Source organism: Scomber scombrus, chromosome 13 (assembly GCF_963691925.1).
Source record: "Scomber scombrus chromosome 13, fScoSco1.1, whole genome shotgun sequence".
Lineage (NCBI taxonomy): Eukaryota > Metazoa > Chordata > Actinopteri > Scombriformes > Scombridae > Scomber > Scomber scombrus.
This window is the reverse complement of record NC_084982.1, coordinates 24,504,253-24,523,558: the sequence shown is the minus strand read 5'-3', so window position 1 is coordinate 24,523,558 and position 19,306 is coordinate 24,504,253. Positions and strand designations below refer to the sequence as shown.

The window sequence follows — 19,306 nt, the reverse complement described above, 5'->3', positions numbered from 1 at the left end:
CTATAATTCCATTTAGAAGTAACACAATGACAGAATGTGTGACTATTTTGGTCATGGGTTTCATACGCTTTCTGTAATCAAACATTTAAAAGTGAAAATCTTATAAAATGTGCCTATCTAAGGGTCCTTGATGTGGAAAAGGTTTGAGAACCACTTCTCTATAGGAATCCAGGCCTTTTGTTAGTAATTTACTAACCTGACTTCCTTCTGGTCCTCTGACACCAGGAAGTCCATTAGACAAAAATCCTCCAGAGCCCTCCATGTCATCCTATAAATACCAGCAAAGTATTAAAAACAAACAAACAAAAAAGCCAAATGTTTTTCATGGTCTACATTTTATGACTAACACCTCACCCATATGAATAATACAGATTCTTGCTGCCCAAAACATGCTGAATTTGTTTGTTAATCATTAATCATGATCCGCTGCAAAGTAGATACACATTAATGGTATGCAATAGAGTTGCCAATGGACAGTGTGTTATATTAATATTTAGCATTTTTTCATATCTCAATATCTGTGAATCTGACCTGTCTCCTACCACATTATTGAGATATCTTCAACTGTGAGATTGTGTAAACTCAACCAAAAGGTATCTTAACGAAAACAAATATAGAACTTACAAATCCAACACGATAGCTTGGTCCAGGAGGTCCAGGAGGCCCAGGTGGCCCAACTGGTCCCAGTGGTCCAGGCAGACCAGCCAGTCCAGGCTCTCCTGTTGATCCCGGTAAACCAGAGTCTCCTCTAGCCCCCTGTAAAATAAAAGGACAGGAGTAAAATCAGTGTTCAGAAACAAAAGGTTATCTCGGTCTTCAGTGAAGTGCATCTAATCAATGGCATGCCTGTGTGGGGTTGAAATCAGTGTCATTAATCACCTTAATGCACAAACTAGTAAGATCTTTGCCATCAGTGTCAAAAGGCAATTTGAGGTATGTTAGATGTTAAATGTTAAACCAAACCATAGCCAGCACTCCAGATTAAAATTTCACACAAGTCTAACATTTGCATATTGTTAGAAGACACAAATCCCCTTTGATGGTTGACGTGCTGCAGCCCAGTTACCTGCAGATGGGAAGGTTTAAGAGAGTAGGAGGAGGATAAATAGTGAGGCAGCAGATTGGTGAGGAAAGAAAAGTAGGAGCTGTGCTGGAGAAATGAAAGGGATGAGAAAAGCTTAAGAAAATAGTTGGATAAAAGTTCATATGTCAGTTATCGAATGGGCACCATTATTTCAAAAAACACACCACCAACTTACAATACACTTTAATTTATATACTTTCTTCCCAGGATTATGACAAATAAATTCTGCTCTACAACTGATACTACACCAATGGCAGTTTGCATGTGACTGAGTTTTGGAGTGTAGTCTTCACTGTTAATCTGCAGCTGCAACTTTATGTTAAAGTTACTTAAAAAGAAACCAAAACAATCAAGGTAATAAATCATCACCTTTTCTCCAATTGTTCCTGGAAGACCCAGCTCGCCTGAATCACCCTAAAGTAGAAAGAAAGAGTTAGATAAAACATGTTAACAGAAACACCAATAGAAGTGAAACTTAAATTCTAGTTATCTTCTTTTGGTGGAAGAAAATATGAACTACAATGATGTTTGGTTATTGTGTATATCTCTTCAGAAGAGGATTAAGCAGTTTTTGGACACATTTGTTCAAACGGTGTCTGATATTCAAGCCTATGGGTGAGCGTTCTCACTGCCAGCCATTGACTGACATCTGAGGACTGACGTTGCTAGGGGACGGGTTGTCAATTTCTATGGTGCGCTTCATAGCTCTCTATATCCTATGAATATTGAAGTTGTTTATCTCTTTTTTTCCCCGCATTCTTTTTGCCTTTATTTGACAGCTGAAAGTACAGAGAGACAGGAAGCCCGGATGGGGAGAGGGGTATGACCATGAATGTATTAAGAGAGCTGGATATGGTGCCTTGTTGCAAATTTCCCCCAGTGGTCACACATGGTAGTACAACAGAAAAATCCAGCATTATAAAAAAAGAAACTTTCTTTCTTTGAAACTGCAGAAAAGGACAATTATTACACTTTGTATTATGGACTTCTAAACCTGCAAGCTATGTGTTTGTAAAACATTCCCAGAGCCTGGAGAAGTGATTCTGACGTTTGTGACATTATCCCAAAGTAAAGTCTCTCGGGGCGGAGAGGAAAAAATCACTACTGCAAATATCCAGCAAGGCACACGACATGGAAGTAAACCCAAACGCTAGGAAACTTTTTTGGATTATGTGCCTGTATATGTAGCTTTTGTCTTTCATTTCATCCATTTATTTTGTTTTTATGCTTACTGTGTAAATATGTATCCACTATAATTTTGAATATATTCTCCTACTCCTGTATTGTATTGTGTACTTCAGTCATTTTCACAAGATTTTCACAAGGTCATTTACCTTTTCTCCCTTGGTACCAGAAGATCCTGGGCTGCCATCGGTACCTGGCATACCAGGCAAACCCTAGAGGTTGAAAGATTAGGTTAAGGCTTGGCAAGAGTGTACAATCATTACAGTCAGTATTCAGAGAGTTGAGTGAATATTTGTGTCAAGACGCAAATATATTGACACCTACCGGTTGACCTGGTGCCCCGTCCTTTCCTGGTGGTCCAAATGCCCCAGAACTCGATGCTGTACCTGTTGTAGAGGGACCAGGAGGACCGGCAGGACCAGGGGGACCTGGGGGACCTGGCAGTCCCTACAAAAAAAAAGAAAAAATAATCATTTCACAGTAATCTGTAAAGTCTTTGTAGATCAGAGATTTCTAGTTAAATATACAATTAAAGTATTCAGCAACATAAATGTCTTACAGCAATTTGTCTTCTTGGTGGTTTGATTTTGATTATCAATCACAGTTGCTGGTTAAAGTCTTACAGCAACAAAGATGAGGGCTTCACTTTCATAATTTGTTTTTGACGTTTAGCGTTGATTGTAATTGTTCTTACCCGACTAGAATCCGAAGTTGGGAACCCTGAGCCTTCCATGTCCACAAAAGTCTGCAATATATTAATTAAAATGAATTAGATTCAATACGTGATTCAATAATGGAGGTTACAAATTGTGCATAAACTTTACATGGAACGCAAATGAGGTCAAGAGTAACTCACAGATCTAACTCCAGGTCCTGGGGGTCCGGGAAGACCTGGGAGCCCCCTGGGACCAGGTTGTCCCTCTCCACGGTCTCCCTGTATGCAAAAGACTCATTAAGACAATCTACATTTCTACAACAGAGACATCCACTTAAATGCCCTTCATCTTCTGTTATTTCAGGTCTAGTACAGACAAAGTACAGCAGAACATGTGTTTGGTTTACAATAATTTTCTATTATTCTGTCCGTGTAACTGAGTATCTGACCTTATCTCCTTTGAGTCCAGGATCACCTGGAGTTCCTGGGAAGCCTGGAGGTCCTTGAGTACCCTATGTTGAGGAAACCATAATGTTAGATCACTAGAGGTTGTCATGAACTCAATGCACGGAAAAGGAAAGTTTAATAGACCATCATAACATAATTGTGACAAGTGGTAAAAGTTTAAACCATTATATTATTGGTATTGTATGGGAAATAAATACAATTTAAAAACTCACAGTTTTTCCATCCTCACCAGGATCACCCTGCAAATTGAAATGAGGAATGAAACAATAGTAATTTAACAGAAAAGACACAGTATGCTTTACAGTATGACAAAAGCAGACACCTCAGCTGGATAACCTCAGTAATAATGCCTTAACATTATATATCCTTAACACTATGATCCAGTGTGCTGTTGCACTTACTAAAATAATAAAACATACAATGTCAGTTTATCAAGTAAAGTGTGATTAGTGTTTTTGAGTCTACTGACTGGCTCTCCATCAGTTCCTGGTGAACCCGCTGGGCCTGAGACACCTGGTGGTCCAGGTGGTCCTCGGGGTCCAGGGACCCTCGAAACAACTGAGCCGTCACTGCCAGTTGAAATATCGGACGTAGGACCAGGGGGCCCAGGGGGACCAGCTGGCCCAGGAATGCCGGGCTCTCCTTTCTTTCCTTGGTAGCCAAAGCCTGCATTGCCCTGCGGATGAATAAATTAACAAAGTGATCAGACAAGAGAAACATCAACTTCTATCTTTACCAGAAATCCACGAATTGAGATCAACACGTGTATTAATGTTGCAGCAGATCCCTCATAGTGAGGAATCCTGAGGAATTACCTGCTAAGAAACAATAGTAGCACGTAGATTTGTTTTGTTTTGTACAAGAAACCTCATAGTCTCATCTAGACATGAAACAGGTGATATTGACTGAGCAAGTGACCAAGACCAAGAGTTATAATTTCATTCTAAGTAAATAGGTACATGCCTCTGGGAGACTCAGATCAGGAGTCAAGTGACTCAAAATAATCTATAACTTACCTTTGTTCCCACTTCCCCTGGTTCTCCCTGAAAAATTACAGAAAATAAAGGTTGGTATCAGTCCCTTTTATCCTCAAAGTCCATCTGATCTGACTTGAAACATTTCTAAGAACAGGCACTATTATTCATATCCACAGACACAGCCTCTTGTACATTATTAGCTTTAACAGCATACATTTATAATACACTTTGGTTATGGGTATAACCAGTGGAAATCAAATGATGCAGTCATAAACTTGTAAATAAATGTAAAACCAAATCTAATTTCAGTAACACCACCCAGTGAAACTGTTTCTAACTATGACCCTAATAACCCTAACCATCATCATATACCTAATAAACATACTTATTTATACATAATGTAATCGAATCATAACCCTTAATGTTAATTTTACACCCAACACATGCCACTCATAATACTAAATGTATGTGTATGCATAAAATAAGGGCTTGCAGCTCCCTCTGGTGTTCCTTTGGGACATTTCACAAAAGTTCATATTACTGCTACCCTTACGCTAGTGTTTGCTCGTGATTTTACCAATTATCTCACTGCTCACTGCAACCTTCAGAAGAGACACTGTGGTATTTTTTTTTCAAGTTTTAGGAATTAATTATATCCCAGCTCTCAAACTGCAAACCACAATCACTTGTCTAATAAATGTGTTCCACTGTACATTGTTTTAAAAAGAAAAGGAAGAAAAAGGTCCAAACCTTCTCTCCACGGGCTCCACCCCGTGAACTGGAGCCAGAGCCTGAACCTGCATCTCCCTTCGCCCCAATTGGACCTCTATCTCCTTTCTCTCCTCTATCCCCTTGGTCACCTTTTTCTCCTCTAGCCCCAATTTGCCCTGAAAAACAACAACAAAAGACCGTCATTAATATCTTCATGACAAGAAAGTATATCCCACATCCCAAACAATAAACAGGACATGTACTGCTCCCAATAGACCAGGAGAATAGAAAAGAAAATAACCTTTTGCTTGACATCTTCGACATAGTGTGCACGGCTGTAATTTAAAGGCCATGTCAAGATTTCAACATGTTAAATGAACTTGCCTTCCCACACCTGCATGCACCACGGTCCTGTGATATATTTTCTGACCTTAAACTCTTCCCACTGAATGTGTCACTTTTCAGTGGAGGCTGTACGAAATGAAGCCTACTCCGCTGACATGCACAGCAAAAGTATGTGCACTGCAAGGAGGCTTATTGATACATGAGCAAAGAATATTCGTCGAATAAACTAATCCCATGTATCATGGCATTCGTAGACTAAGCTAATATGTAATACTATTTCTGCTTTTCAATCCCAGTTATTTTTTATAAACAAAAATGAATGTAGAAATAAACCAAAAATTGTCCTGTTTGACATGCTGCATATACAGCCAGACATCCTTTAATATCCATGAGAGCCAAAACTTTATCTCACTCTTTGCCTCTCTCAGTCGAGCTCCTCATTTTTTAGTTTTTTTTTTTCTTTTTTTCCAGGACATTGTAGACTGAATGGCCTAATTTCACTGGCTTAGTGTATACGCAGACATGTCCACCACCCTGCATGAATTCAAAAGCAGATTGACTGTAGATGGATTCATGCAGTATTGGCGTTCGTTTTTTAAATCCATGTGATGTCCTACATTAGGAGTACACATACAATATCAGGCAGGCAAAACATCCAGGCAGAGAATAGAGAGCAAGGAAAAAAACAGAGGATTTGGCTGATTTTCTCCCTGTTTATGACTCCCATTGACCCACCTGCTGACCCAGAAAGTCGGGGCTTGGACTCCATATAAACCTGCTCAGAGTCACTTGCTGAACATAATACAAAGGCAAATGTTAAAGTAGGTCTCCAGATAAACATTTGTTTAAGTCGGTCACATGAATGCTCCAGGACATTATGTAAGCTGTTATTTAGATGTTATGTTATTATTTTGCTATCTTCATAGTTTATAAATAGATCAATTTGTGAACATGTTTTTGACAATTCCTTGGCTTGCCTCTTCTCTGTTCACAATGACCTTATTCAATGAAAATGTAATATTATTAAGGGATGTGTTCACAATTTTACAAGTCCATGTCGAAACAATACTACAGTGCTCAAATTAACTTCATTAATCATTCTGGCCATCAGGAGATTACTTCACAATGCATTTATAATCTGAAGCTAATATGAAGCTTTAGCTGTCTTAAGTCAACATCCCTCTTTTTTTCCCACTATACTTCCACCACAGCTCAACAGGGAAACATTTCAGAGGGAACACAAAGCGTGAATTTGATGCTAAAAAAAGAATGTAATTGTGGCAGATATCCATTTGATATGACAAACTCAGACTGCCTCATATTTAGCTTCACATCAACTTTGAAATGACTGTGTGGACACACCGTGGATTTTGTTCCCAATCACTTACACTGTAGGAAATCTCATGGCAATCTTTATAACAGTCTGGAATGACTGCCATTAACATCCCTGCAGCCACATTGGTAGCTTAGCTAATGAAAAATTAATCAACAGGTTCTAAGCTAGTTATAGTTTATGTTAAATCACTCAGTATGATGGGGACAAACTAATTAAATTATTTTCAAGTGATGTATTCCCCCGGATGAGAGGTTGTAGAGAAATACTCAGCAATTTCAGAAAATTAAATAAAAAAACCTAAATACAAATAGAAATTTAATAAGATTTCTAACAGACCATGAAAAATGCACTTCGATACAATTTACATGGTAAGAAATGCCTGCCCTGATATTTGATTTAGTCTTAGAAATGAGGGATTTTTCATTCCCCTAATGCATTAGTCTTGATGTCCACTAGATGGAGACATTCACCAATAAACTGCTTTACAGCGCATCCTGACTAGCTCAGCTGTGTTTAAGACATATGATCTCTGCCTGAACAGCATGAATTGTAATAAACATTCCCTTCAGTACCCAGCAGGTGAGCTGAGTCAAATGTCAGCATGTGGAAGTACAACATATATTTCTCCTCTTTGAAAGTGAAATTATACATCTGTAAGTGTTTACTGTGGTCAGACAAACTCACCTGTCTCTCTTGTAACTGACACTTCCTCTTTCTTGGACAACGGTGGCTGCTGAATGGGCCGGGAAGATGCAGGAGTAGTCTGCTGGAAGAAAATCAAGCAACAGAGAGAAAAAACAACTGATCACATTAACTGGATGCCTCTTGCCAAAGGCTGCATTGATCCTGGAGTTTTGAGCCACAACACAGCCTCCTCATTGTTTCCATCGGTATTCCCCCTAAAAATCCTTGAAAACTATTTAAGAACCTTTTCACATGGGAAAAAGTAATGCTTGTTAACGTTAATACCAAACAATCCCAACAAAGATGACTCATGTTTCAGCTCTGTGTTATCATTCAACTGCACTTATGTTCAAACTTTGTGTACAACTAAAGCTCCTCTCCTAACTAACAGCCTCGTTTCCCAGCTCCACACTGAACCTTTTTTTAAACATGATTGAGTCAACATGTGCATTAGGAAACCAAGAACTCAGCAAAACCATTTCTATGTCTTTTGGCAAATTGTTATTGTTTAGAGTAATTGCAGTGGATGTGTTAATCACTATCAGACATCTCATGCCTGGCCTGTATTGCAAAACTTCTTTGTGTGTGAGCCTTATTAAAGCAGTCAGAGGACACTGCTCCCAGTCTATCAAACCGCTCTAACCTGCAGTTGCAAAATGTCATTACTCAGAGTTATAGCGACACCTTGAGTACAAAAGTATGTTTGGTTACAATGCAAATGACACCAACACCAACTTCCATTAGTATTTGTGTGTGTGTGTGGTCATCCTATTGCTGCCACTCCAAACCACACATTTAACCTTCACAGCTGAACTAACAAAACCTGATGATCAAATTAAAAGGTGTCAAACTTTCTTATTCCTCACTTTACATTGATTCTGCCTTATATACGACTGCATCAACAATTCTAATTGATTGTTTAATTTCAAAATAGCTTCGCGGATATGTCTGACCATTTCCTATGTATATACAAAGCTCCAAAGACTTATAACAGCGGTCACGTTCTTTGAATGAAGCGCTGTAAACAGAACCACTTTCCCATGCATGCACGGTGGCATCTGCCTTACACAGAAATACTCTCTGGAGAATGAAAATTTAATGACTGTTATTATTCTTAGAAACTGTTTCTAAACAAACTAACATGCCCAACCTCTCTTTTGTGGTAAAGAAAAATGTCAACCAGTGTGGCTGCGTGTGCTCAATGTGTGGCTCACTGATGTGCTTTTAATAGTTTTTGGACAACGACGGAGGTCTACGGCACAGAGGAATAACACAGATCAGTTAATTGTTTGTTTGGCTCTACAGATGAGACTGACAATAGGAAATATGTAGAAAATCACCAGCCTTATCCTACACACAGCACAAAGCATGCAGTGGTTTCAATACCTTAACTTGTAGGTCTCAACTTCTCAGTTGCTTCTATGAGATTTAGTGATAAGAAACTATAGAAAATTGCCAGCTTTGTCCTTTAACACATTTATAAATTAGACTTCTATACATTAGCATGTTTTCATGGGTTCATTTGTGTGCCTACAGACAAAGAAAAGAAAGCCCAAACTCAAGTCTGCCAACAATCTTGCGTCACTAAATACACAGAAGCACTGAGAGAAGCAACAGGAGTGATTGAAGGTTGGGGGGAGAGGTGGGGTTGCTCCTGCTCTCAAAAACTGCCTTTGGGTAAAAAAAGAGAGTGGGGGGGAGGGAAATAATGCAAATACCCCCGCCCCCCCGTCTCCCTGTCTGTCTGTAACTCATTCTTCACCGGTGACACACCTCGAATTGTCACTTGTGGAATTCACGAGAGGAGTGGGATGAAGAATGTAAGGAGCTGAAATGAAGCCCGGGTTGATAATTAACCAGATTTCTTCCTGAGAAAACTCCCTGCTGTGTTGCACGGCACTGACTATGCGAAGAATTCGACCGCACCACTATTGACTCTTCTAAGTTGATATATGTATTAATGTGATAAAGAATACCCTGCTTGTTCACTTCTTCACCTATCCATCATAGCAGGGGATGATGGGAGGCTCCAGTCTTTAGAACATAGTGCTGATGGATTTGAACCACACAACCCTGAATCCAAGAGCAGGTATGCAGCTCCCTTGGCAATGAACATATTCCACCTCCACAGCAGTGTAGGATGATTTTTTTTTTTTTTCAGTGCATGACCTATAAATTATCACAGAGGAATCCAATTGGAACTTGCACATTTTTGTGGTTGATCTTTGGTGAGAAGAAAAACTGTTTATAAAATGCAGCAATTGAGGGTTGACTTTCATTGCCTGACTCTTAAGGGTCTTGTTTGTAGTTTTTACATAACAGTCAACTTGCCTCGCAGCCAATCAGTTAGCAGCTTGTTATTTAGAATTCAACATAAAAAAGACATGTTTTAGCAGCAGCTTAACAAACATCAATTATCTTGTGCAAACTGATAAACATTTCTTGTGTTATTTGGTAGAGATTCAATTATTTGACATGACTGCACGCACTAATGCTGACATAACCTAGCATTGGCCTTCCATGTCATTTTCCTTTCTTGTGAGATTCATAAAGAGGATAATTAGACACTGATTTGGGCAGATTTTCATTCTTTCCATTTCGTCATTATTCAGTAAATTAATTAAATATGTTGATTGTATTCTCTGGGTAACATCTGCTTACCGAATGTGACTAAAGGGTCATTGTGTACAGAGTAGCACATAAGTAGTGTACAGATTGCATATTTAAACACTAGTGTATGTTTGCTTGTTCAAAATTATATCACACATGGTAGAAAATATGTACAAATGACTTCAAGAAGACATGCAACCTTGGTGCAGCCTTTAGAAATCTGTATACTTGAACATAAAATACACAAGAAAGTTTCATAAAACTAAGAAAAATATACTTTCAAGTGATTTGTAGTTCTTCCAAAACATCATTTACAACATCAACAATTGCTAACAGCAGCTCATTGACACTATCTGAAACAATCATGCACACTACATCAGGTCAGATTTACGCTCCAGAAACATTTCCTCTTTAGGCTTCATGCTGAAGGGGACACTTTGGATTCCGGCAGTGACACTGTTAAGGATGACTGACTAACTCTGTCATCTATCACCATGAATTCCTGGATGACAAAATGGAAAGTTTCACTTATACAACTCTCTCCCTCTCTCTCTTTCTCTCTCTGACAAGTCTTTGCCCGGACTTGCCTCAATTGCACTGGTTGGACAATTGTGAAGAGTGTAGGTTAGACCGCCTGTGAACAGACATCACATGGAAAAATGTCGGCAGGTAGGCATTACATTGCCAGCTGTTGTCTTTTCCACCGCATTACATATGATGCTAATTAATGCCTACTGGATAGATGGAAAAAGCCCCTTGTAAGCAGTGCAGTAATGACCAGGCAGGGTGAAGACAAGAAACTTCCTACTGAAGCTACCACGAACCTGCCCTCTCTGACTTTCTTTCCACCTCAGTCAGTTCTTGTACACTGAGATTGAGAAACCAGTCAGAATAACAAAGCCACGGGGACCTTGAGGCAGGGGGGCCCCTCGACTTGGATCAGATCGAGTCCAAATTGACATCTGGTTTTTCTAAGTCAACTCTGTAATTGTGAGTGGGAGGGCATGCACGCACAGTGGTGGAGGTCGTACTACATTTCAGCCTGCGTGGCTATCTTTGAGGGTGAGTGGGTGCCTGTGGAATCTGATTGTTTGCGAGCGTGAGAGAGACGGAAAGCAGAGAGAGGAAGACAGGATGACAAAGGAGAGCGATACAGAGAAAAGTGATGGAGGAAGAGACAGAAAGATACAAAATGAGAGGAAATTGTTTAGAGAACTGGCAGGATAGAGGGAATAATAGTCTAAGTATGATGGTGTGCTTGTTCGTAAGGATAGCGTAAATGTTGTTGTGTGTGTGTGTGTGTGTGTGTGTGTGTGTATGGCTACCAAAAGATAGATAAACACTACAATCTTTCACCCTTCGGGTGAAATATGTTGGTTTAGGCCTTCATCCAGGTGATAAATCTACAGCCTCATCTATCCAAACACAAACCACACCTCACACCAAGTAATCCTCCACAGAATAACTAAAACAAGACATTAAAAGTTTCTGTTTGAACAGCTCTTAGTATAACAACTGTCCAATTTCAGAATTATTTTATTATTAAATCTTAAATCACCAAAGCTGTTACCTTTTTTGTATGAGAAGAGGCAACTCTATGTAAAAAGTATTTTCTAAATGCATAAGACAGAAGAAGCAGCTCAACTTCCAGACATCAACTCAGCAGTTATTAATCTCTCTTGAGGGACGAGTGTAAACTCACTTAATGCCGAGCAACTCGAGACGTCACTGGTACATCAAACACTGAGGTCTGCTGTTCATCTTTGTCAGCCAGGTATCCTCTTTATGAAACAGATCCGCCTCCTCTTTCTAATATGCACTCTAAAGGCATTCATCAGTTTACATTAAGTGTAATGGTTAACTAACCCGTGATGTTTCAATGACTGTTAGAGTACTGCTTATTTACTGTATCAATGAAACAAGCCGTGATCATGAGGGATGAAAAAATAACTCCAATAATAAACTGAAAATTGCTCCGTACCGTCCACGTAGGTCTCTTCGCGTCTGGTCTGGTTTCTGCGTAGCCACTTCCGTCCCCTGAAGCCTGAGGAGACCAAACACACATGTTACATTTAACTTTATCTCCACAAGATGTTCCTCTTTCTTTTAATCATTGCAATGACAATTACACACCTAACGAGAATGCTCTTTTTAACTGTGTGTGTGGTACTTACACAGCATGTGTGTCTGCTCATCGCTCTTTATTTGAATTTTTGGTAAAAATACAAAACAGCTGTTAAGGACCAGGAATAACAGGCTAATCTGTTAGTGATCTGTGTGTCAGTGTTATTGACCTGTTTTATATGTCTGTGTTGTATTTGTAGACAGGTAGATCTACAAATAGCCAGTAAAAATAAAACACAGAATAACAGGAAAGATATTTAATCAAATGGTTAGAAATAATAATAGCATCATTTGGACATAAAATGAAAGTGTCTTTTAGCTCAGGAGACAGAAGAGGTAAAAAATTGGGCTTTGTGCAAAAATACACATCCACATACTTTAACCAAAATATGGAAATCATTGCAGTTAACGCTTTTTTTAACATCCTCTTGGCAAGGAACAGATTTCTTGATTTGGAACCGATATTTTAATCCTAATAAGCCTTTTACCTGGTTAAATTTAAGTGTCATTTAATACTGAACTCTCTAAATTGTTAATACTCTGCAGTATGTATCTGCGCTAATGCAATAGTCAAATCAAATTCTTGTATATTTGTTGACTATTTCAGTCAATCGTATTTGCACTTGGTAATTCAATATCTAGAATGTGTCCATTATAGTGGAAAACAGCTGTGTGTGAGGTTATCATTTGGGATGAAAGACACATCCTGAAATCAGAAACCTGTCATTTCCACTCGGAATGCCATTTTCCCGTCTAATCCGAGCAACATCTAAAAGGTTCGATGACAACTCGCTGTACAGTCTTGAACCCTGTTCTGTCAGTGAAGACGGGGCTTCAGTGGTCTGTGCGAGCGGAGCAGCTGCTGTGGGGTAAATGTTTTACTAAACAACATTAAAGGCTGCTGGTGGGCTGCAGTGAGGCACCTGTGTTTGTGTGTGGGTGGTCAGGGTCAGCAGTGAAAAGGCTGCCCTCAGATTCTTATCTGCTGTGGATTTATGATTGGTAATAAGTGATAGAATAAATCCACAGAGTGGAGTGAAATCATATGAATCATGTGTCACTCTGTGGTAAACTATTCCTACCAATTAACTGGTTGTTTTTCCATTCTTGCTCAGCACATTTGCAGTTTACAAAGAAGGTTAACTTCTCAAAATTCTCAGTAAGCATTATGAATTTATTCATCTATTTATTTGAGACAAAAAGGAAGAAGTAGACAAAAGTAGGCTTTTTTTTCTCTAATCACCAATCATCAATTGTGTCAGCTGAAATGACAGAACCAGTCGATTCACATAGAATTGCAGTATTCATCAAATACTGCATTTTTTCATATTTTCTCGTACCATGTTTTTACATTGATAAGAGAAAAGGCTGAATGGGGATAACTTCCTAAACTCTGATAGCATGCAGCACCAACTTCCACGCATACTAGTTGTGAATGGGGCTCTTTATTTTTAACTACAGTACATAGTAGTGTTAAGTTAGGTAGTCGGACATGCTAACACTCGCAGCCATTACACACGTTAATCCATTTCTTACACTTTTGCTCTGCGTTTTTGGTTTTGGAAAGGCTAAAAGAAAAAAGAAAAAGGTTCTCTTTTTCTTTAGCTCAGGGCTTTTTCAAAGTCTGAGATTGCAGGCTTGCCCTCAAACAAAGCTGGGAAAAAGGCGCCCTCTGACACCCTGAATTGAGTTGCTTAGTTTTGCTCAATTTCTGAATGCCTATGTACGGAAGCCCTAAAGGGCCAGGTCCGTATAAATTTTTTTATTACCGTTTTCTCGTGATAACGACTTATTATTTCATTATCTCAAGATAACAAAGTCCGTTTTCTCGTGATAACGAATTAGTTTATTTCGTTATCTCGAGATAACAAAGATCGTTTTCTCGTGATAACGAATTAATTATTTCGTTATCTCGAGATAACAAAGACCGTTTTCCCGTGATAACGAATTAAATTATTTGGTTCTCGGCTTCCGTAGGCTACAGGAGACTAGCTTGGGCTCGGGTTCAACTCAACTCAGAGACTCAAGTGACTGCGAGCGAGGTGCTCCAAGTCAATCGTCACGGCTGGCTGCAGGCTGGGAGCACACCTTACCGGTAAGATACCATTTGTGTTAGTTTGTTTACTGGACCGGGTTTTTGTTTAGTTTAGTTTAGTTTTTACCGGTTAGCCTAAACACCTACCGCGGCGCCACTTTCCGGAGAATGACGCTGGGTGTCCCCATGACACTCCATTCCACCGTAAATGTATTGTTGATAGCATAGACTGGTTGATAGACATTTGCCGTGATGACTTTATGTTACATTTACTGTGTTGACTCTTATAGATCACCGGTCACCATGGACAATTTCCTCTCAGCCTTGAGAGAAAGGGGCGTTCCCGAGGAGAACCTAACAAGAATGGCAGAGGACAAGGTGAGGGAGATGAGATGAAAGTGACCATTGAAGAACAAGTAAATGATTTTGGTCCAATTTCATTTTTAGGTCAGCTTTGGCTACAGTGTAATTGGTTTTAAGCTGGTTGACCTGGTGGCTCTCTTGATGCCCAACTTAAACCAGCCCATATCAATTCTGTTCTGTTTTTTACTTACTACTCTCACAGAAATAAACATAAACTCAAAATACTACTCTAATATATGTAGACGCGGATGGTTAATTTATTCAAATACAATTCTCAACTCGGGTGTAAGATTTTTCTTAAAGTAGTGAACTGCACAGTAATATGCTGTTGCTGATTTTGGTCACAAGGTGGCAGTATTGAGCCATATTGTGTTCATAGATTGCATATAAAAATGGAAGTAGGTTAGAAGTCACTTTATGTGCAACACCAGCGGGAACCGCTGGGGGCTGTCTTCAAAAACTACACATTCAAAAAACATCACTTTCAGTCATTAAATACTCACTCAATTAATGCATTACATAACTGATGACGGTGTCAACAGCAAAGGTTCCTCATCCTAACATGTTTATTTTTCTGTTCACATTGACGCCACACACTTTCAGGGTGAACAGAAAAACTGACTATGACTATGGATTTTTAAGTAGGTAACTTCATATTTCGGTTTTTACATTACGTACTGGGATTCAATTGTAATGAGTATTTCTTTAACTGATTTACCATAACATTGTGATCAATGTAATTGGTTACTTTGACAAATTAATGTTTTCAGTGTCATTAAAATTGATAAGTTGACAAGAATCATCAGGAAAATAGAAGCGCCATATTCTCCATTATGTCTGGATGCTTTCTTGTCCTTTCAAGGGAGATCTAAGTTCAACCACTTTTATTTTTCTTGTTGGTATTTAAAGCAATTACTGATTATAGCATTGTGTGGTGGTCTTTGTGTTGCTGTTAAAATTCGTACCAAATATGCTCCACTAAACCCCCCCCCCCCAAAGCAAATTGTAATAAATAACGTAATTTCACATTTGAACAGATCACATAACCAGCATTGAATAAACCGACGGAAATCAACTGTCTTGTAACTCAGTCTTGGGGTTTGATGACCATCACCTTAAGGCAGGAAATGTGTCATTATTATACAGTACAGATGTTGTGACTGGCTAATGACTTTTAATTTTATGGCAAGGCCCATTTTTACAAGCAGTTTGTCTCAAAGGGCTTCATATAGCATCATAACAATGTTCTCTGCTCTTAAACCATCACATCACCGGAGGAAAAAACCCCAAGAAAACCCTGAACAGGGAAGGGAAAAAAAGGGGAAACCTTTGGTGAGAGACAGAGGAGGGATCTGTCACTTGTGTTTTATGCCCCTCAATGACCACACTCTTCCATCTTCCTTACCCTCCCAAGTGCTAAATATGAGAGCCACTGGCCACACTAAGCCACTAATACATTATTTCATTTACATTATTTGTTTGTTTATTTTTAATCACAGTTAGCAAACAAGTACAAAATGAATACTTCCAAACAAAGAAACTGGTTAGAGGTAAAACCCAATCTCTCTGTCTGAACTGCCCTGTCTGAATCTTCTTTTTCTGTAAGTGATGGTTACCAGTAGATGAATAATGTCAAAATATCTGCTTTGTGTTTCAGATCGATAAAGACATTGTAAAGTTTCTTGGAGAAGAGGAACTTTCTGTTTATATTCCTCGATATGGAGACCGCGTCTTTGCAAAAAACTGGAAGGACCTATCCTCCAGTGAAATGGGTGACAGAGAGGAAAGGAAAAAAAAGTTGATAAATAACCTTAGAGAGAAGATGAAACTTCCATCCACAGCAAACAGAAGCATTAACTCAAAAGAAAGACTTCATGGAAATAAGAATGCTGAAAAGAAGACAAGAAAAATAGAACTTGGCTGGATGAACTACCAAGACTCTATGTACAAACAAGTAAGGAAGCCTACTGGGGGTGGAACACGAGAGTTAGTTGTAAGCAAAGAAGATACAGTATCCAGCATTCTGGAAAAGGGGAAAAGCCTTTTTTTCCCCAACGGGGAATCAACAAAAGGTAAAATAGAGGACTTTGAGTGCATGCTTTCTCTCATTGGCTCTGAGAAGCCACTTGAGAGTAGTGCCACAATTGGAAGTTTATATGAGCAAACTAATCACAAGATCCTCAGAGTATACCTCTGTACTAAACCAAAAGACTGTGATTCTGATCTTAGTGATGAAACTACAGACATGCCCCCTTCACCTACCACATCCTCATCCAGCACATCACCAGTCTCCCCCAGGCCTGCCAAAAGACGTCGCTATGGCAGTAGGCATTTCTCCTGGAGCAGTACAAATACCTCAACAGAAGCTACTCCTGCCTCCCAAGCCCAGCCTACTATAGATTTGTCAGATGATGATGATGAAGTTATTGTTTTTGGATATACGACAAACAGTGATTATGAGGAACTTGTGGATGGTCTTAGTGACACGCTTATATACTTACCTGAGCAGGATAAAGAGCGTCCATCCACCAGCACAGTCAGTACTGAGCGTCAGTCCCCCAGCACAGTCAGTACAGAGCGTCAGTCCCCCAGCACAGTCAGTACAGAGCAGGCGTCCAACAGCACAGTGGTTAGCGATTTTTTTGCGAATCCCGAGAATGTAGTGGAGAAACAGGTCATTGTCATTCGCAAAACCCACTGTGTGGAGGACATGATACAGGCATTCACAAACAACAATATACTGGATGCTAACATTTTACTGAAACGCGTGCTTGAACGTGGGGAGGTTGAGGTTGGAGTGGGGAGTGGGGTCACGAGAGACTGCCTCACTGACTTTTGGGATGTGTTTTACGCCACAAAGACCTGTGGGACCACCTACAAGATCCCACTTTTGCACCACAAATTCAAAGAGAGAGAGTGGGCCGCTGTTGCTCGCATTTTGGCCTTTGGATGGCAGAAATTTAAGTTCTTTCCTGTCCAACTTGCCCCTCCATTCCTTACAGAGGCTCTATCTCTTTCCTCAGACAGCAATCTACTGGAGGCTTTCTTTAACTATATAAGCGCAACAGAGAAAGATGTGTTAACTGAGGCACTTAGCAACTTCAAAGGGGCAGATATGGATGAACTCCTCAGTATTCTCAGCAGTCACGACTGCTGTGTACTCCCAACTGAACACAATCTGCAAAGCCTGGTCGAGGAAATAGCGCACAAAGAGATGGTACAAGAACCAGCATTCATCATTAAGTGTTGGAAGCCAATTCTTGGGTCTATTGGACAATCCATCAGCACTGCAGAACTGAAGAAGATTCTGGATGATCTCAAACCAAAGGCAAGAAATGTTACCAAATGCATCAAGTTCCCAGGACGTATGTCACTGGACCAACAAACAACCTCAAATCATCTCTTGAGGTTTGTAAGAGAAAGAGATGAGAAGGAGCTTGGCCTGTTCCTCAGATATTGCACAGGGTCTGACTTGTTCCTGTCTAAGACCATTAAAGTCACATTTACAGTAGAACAGTCACAATACGCAAGGGCACCTTTGGCTCACACCTGCAGTTGTTCTTTGGAACTGGCATCTGACTACAAAGACTACACTGATTTTAAAACAGAATTCATCTCTGTGTTGAAGAGTGGAGTGTGGGTGATGGATCTGGCATAAGAAGGTTTTGTTGCAAATAAAAAAATCACAACACACACACACACACACACACACACACACACACACACACACACACACACACACACACACACACACACACACACACAGAGAGAAGATTATTGCACTAACCATAGCACTTTATTCATACACCCAGAGTCACACAAACAGAGTGCAGTCAGAAAGGAAAACAATATTACTACCTATTCATTTATTTATGTTTCTGGTTACTTTCTTTTTCTTTTTCTTATTTATTTTCAATTCATGATCTCCTTTTCAATTCAAACATGACAGAAAAAGGCACTGTGTAAAAACATCACGCTTATTATTTCAATCAAGACAATTTATTGTGTTTTATAAGAAATAGAAATGTTACAGTACGCTGTATTCTTGGAAAAATATTATGTGAAGACAACTGTTTGTGGTTGGTGTTTTTCCATTGTTTAGTGTTAAAATTACAACTAAACAGAGTTCAGAAATTACATTGTGTGGAAGGCTTTAGTATGGTTCCTGCAAAGGCAATTTTTGCATTAATGATGTTAATCTTATTATTTCACAGTCAAATCATATTTGGTGAGAGAATACTGATTTCCGGTGCTGGTTATGTAAAACAAAGTGGACCAAAGAGGCTACAGTGCACACCTTTAGTGTATCAGTAAATATTATGTTCTTGTTTTGTCTCAAAACTCAAAACATTTCAAACAATTACTGAGTTGGAGATAGTCAGTTTTTATTTTCATGGTATTTACATGAATAAACTCACTTTGAAACAATGTTTCTGTTCATAGTCTGCTTTTTTAAGGGCATTCTTTTAGGCCTACATGAAGTCATTTCCTGGAGTGTGACCTGTCAACATCACCAAACTCGATGTATTATTTCAATTGTTCATTTTACAAAACACAATTTCAAACCAAACCACTGCTTCTACTGCAATACTTTAACTACACCAAGCTGATAATAGGTTAGGTAGTTTTAATGAAGTAGTAAAGTATTTTTACATTGCCGTATTGGTAATCTTTACTTATGGGACTGAATACTTTCTCCACTATTGCTCAGAGGTGACAGGAAATTTCT

General features: G+C 39.3%; 1 protein-coding gene across 1 annotated transcript in view; it reads right to left on the bottom strand.

Annotated features, from left to right (window-relative positions):
- Positions 1–19,306, bottom strand: part of col18a1a (collagen type XVIII alpha 1 chain a) — a 45,992-nt gene that overhangs the window by 11,432 nt on the left and 15,254 nt on the right. The window contains exons 4-18 of the mRNA XM_062431327.1: positions 12,037–12,099; positions 7,446–7,524; positions 6,161–6,217; positions 5,120–5,256; positions 4,409–4,435; positions 3,862–4,068; positions 3,605–3,631; positions 3,374–3,436; positions 3,126–3,203; positions 2,964–3,014; positions 2,594–2,716; positions 2,419–2,481; positions 1,454–1,498; positions 625–756; positions 197–268 (exon numbers count right to left, since the gene is read on the bottom strand). Coding sequence (XP_062287311.1) covers positions 197–268; positions 625–756; positions 1,454–1,498; positions 2,419–2,481; positions 2,594–2,716; positions 2,964–3,014; positions 3,126–3,203; positions 3,374–3,436; positions 3,605–3,631; positions 3,862–4,068; positions 4,409–4,435; positions 5,120–5,256; positions 6,161–6,217; positions 7,446–7,524; positions 12,037–12,099 — 1,224 coding nt within the window. The remainder of the gene's footprint in view (positions 1–196; positions 269–624; positions 757–1,453; positions 1,499–2,418; positions 2,482–2,593; positions 2,717–2,963; positions 3,015–3,125; positions 3,204–3,373; positions 3,437–3,604; positions 3,632–3,861; positions 4,069–4,408; positions 4,436–5,119; positions 5,257–6,160; positions 6,218–7,445; positions 7,525–12,036; positions 12,100–19,306) is intronic.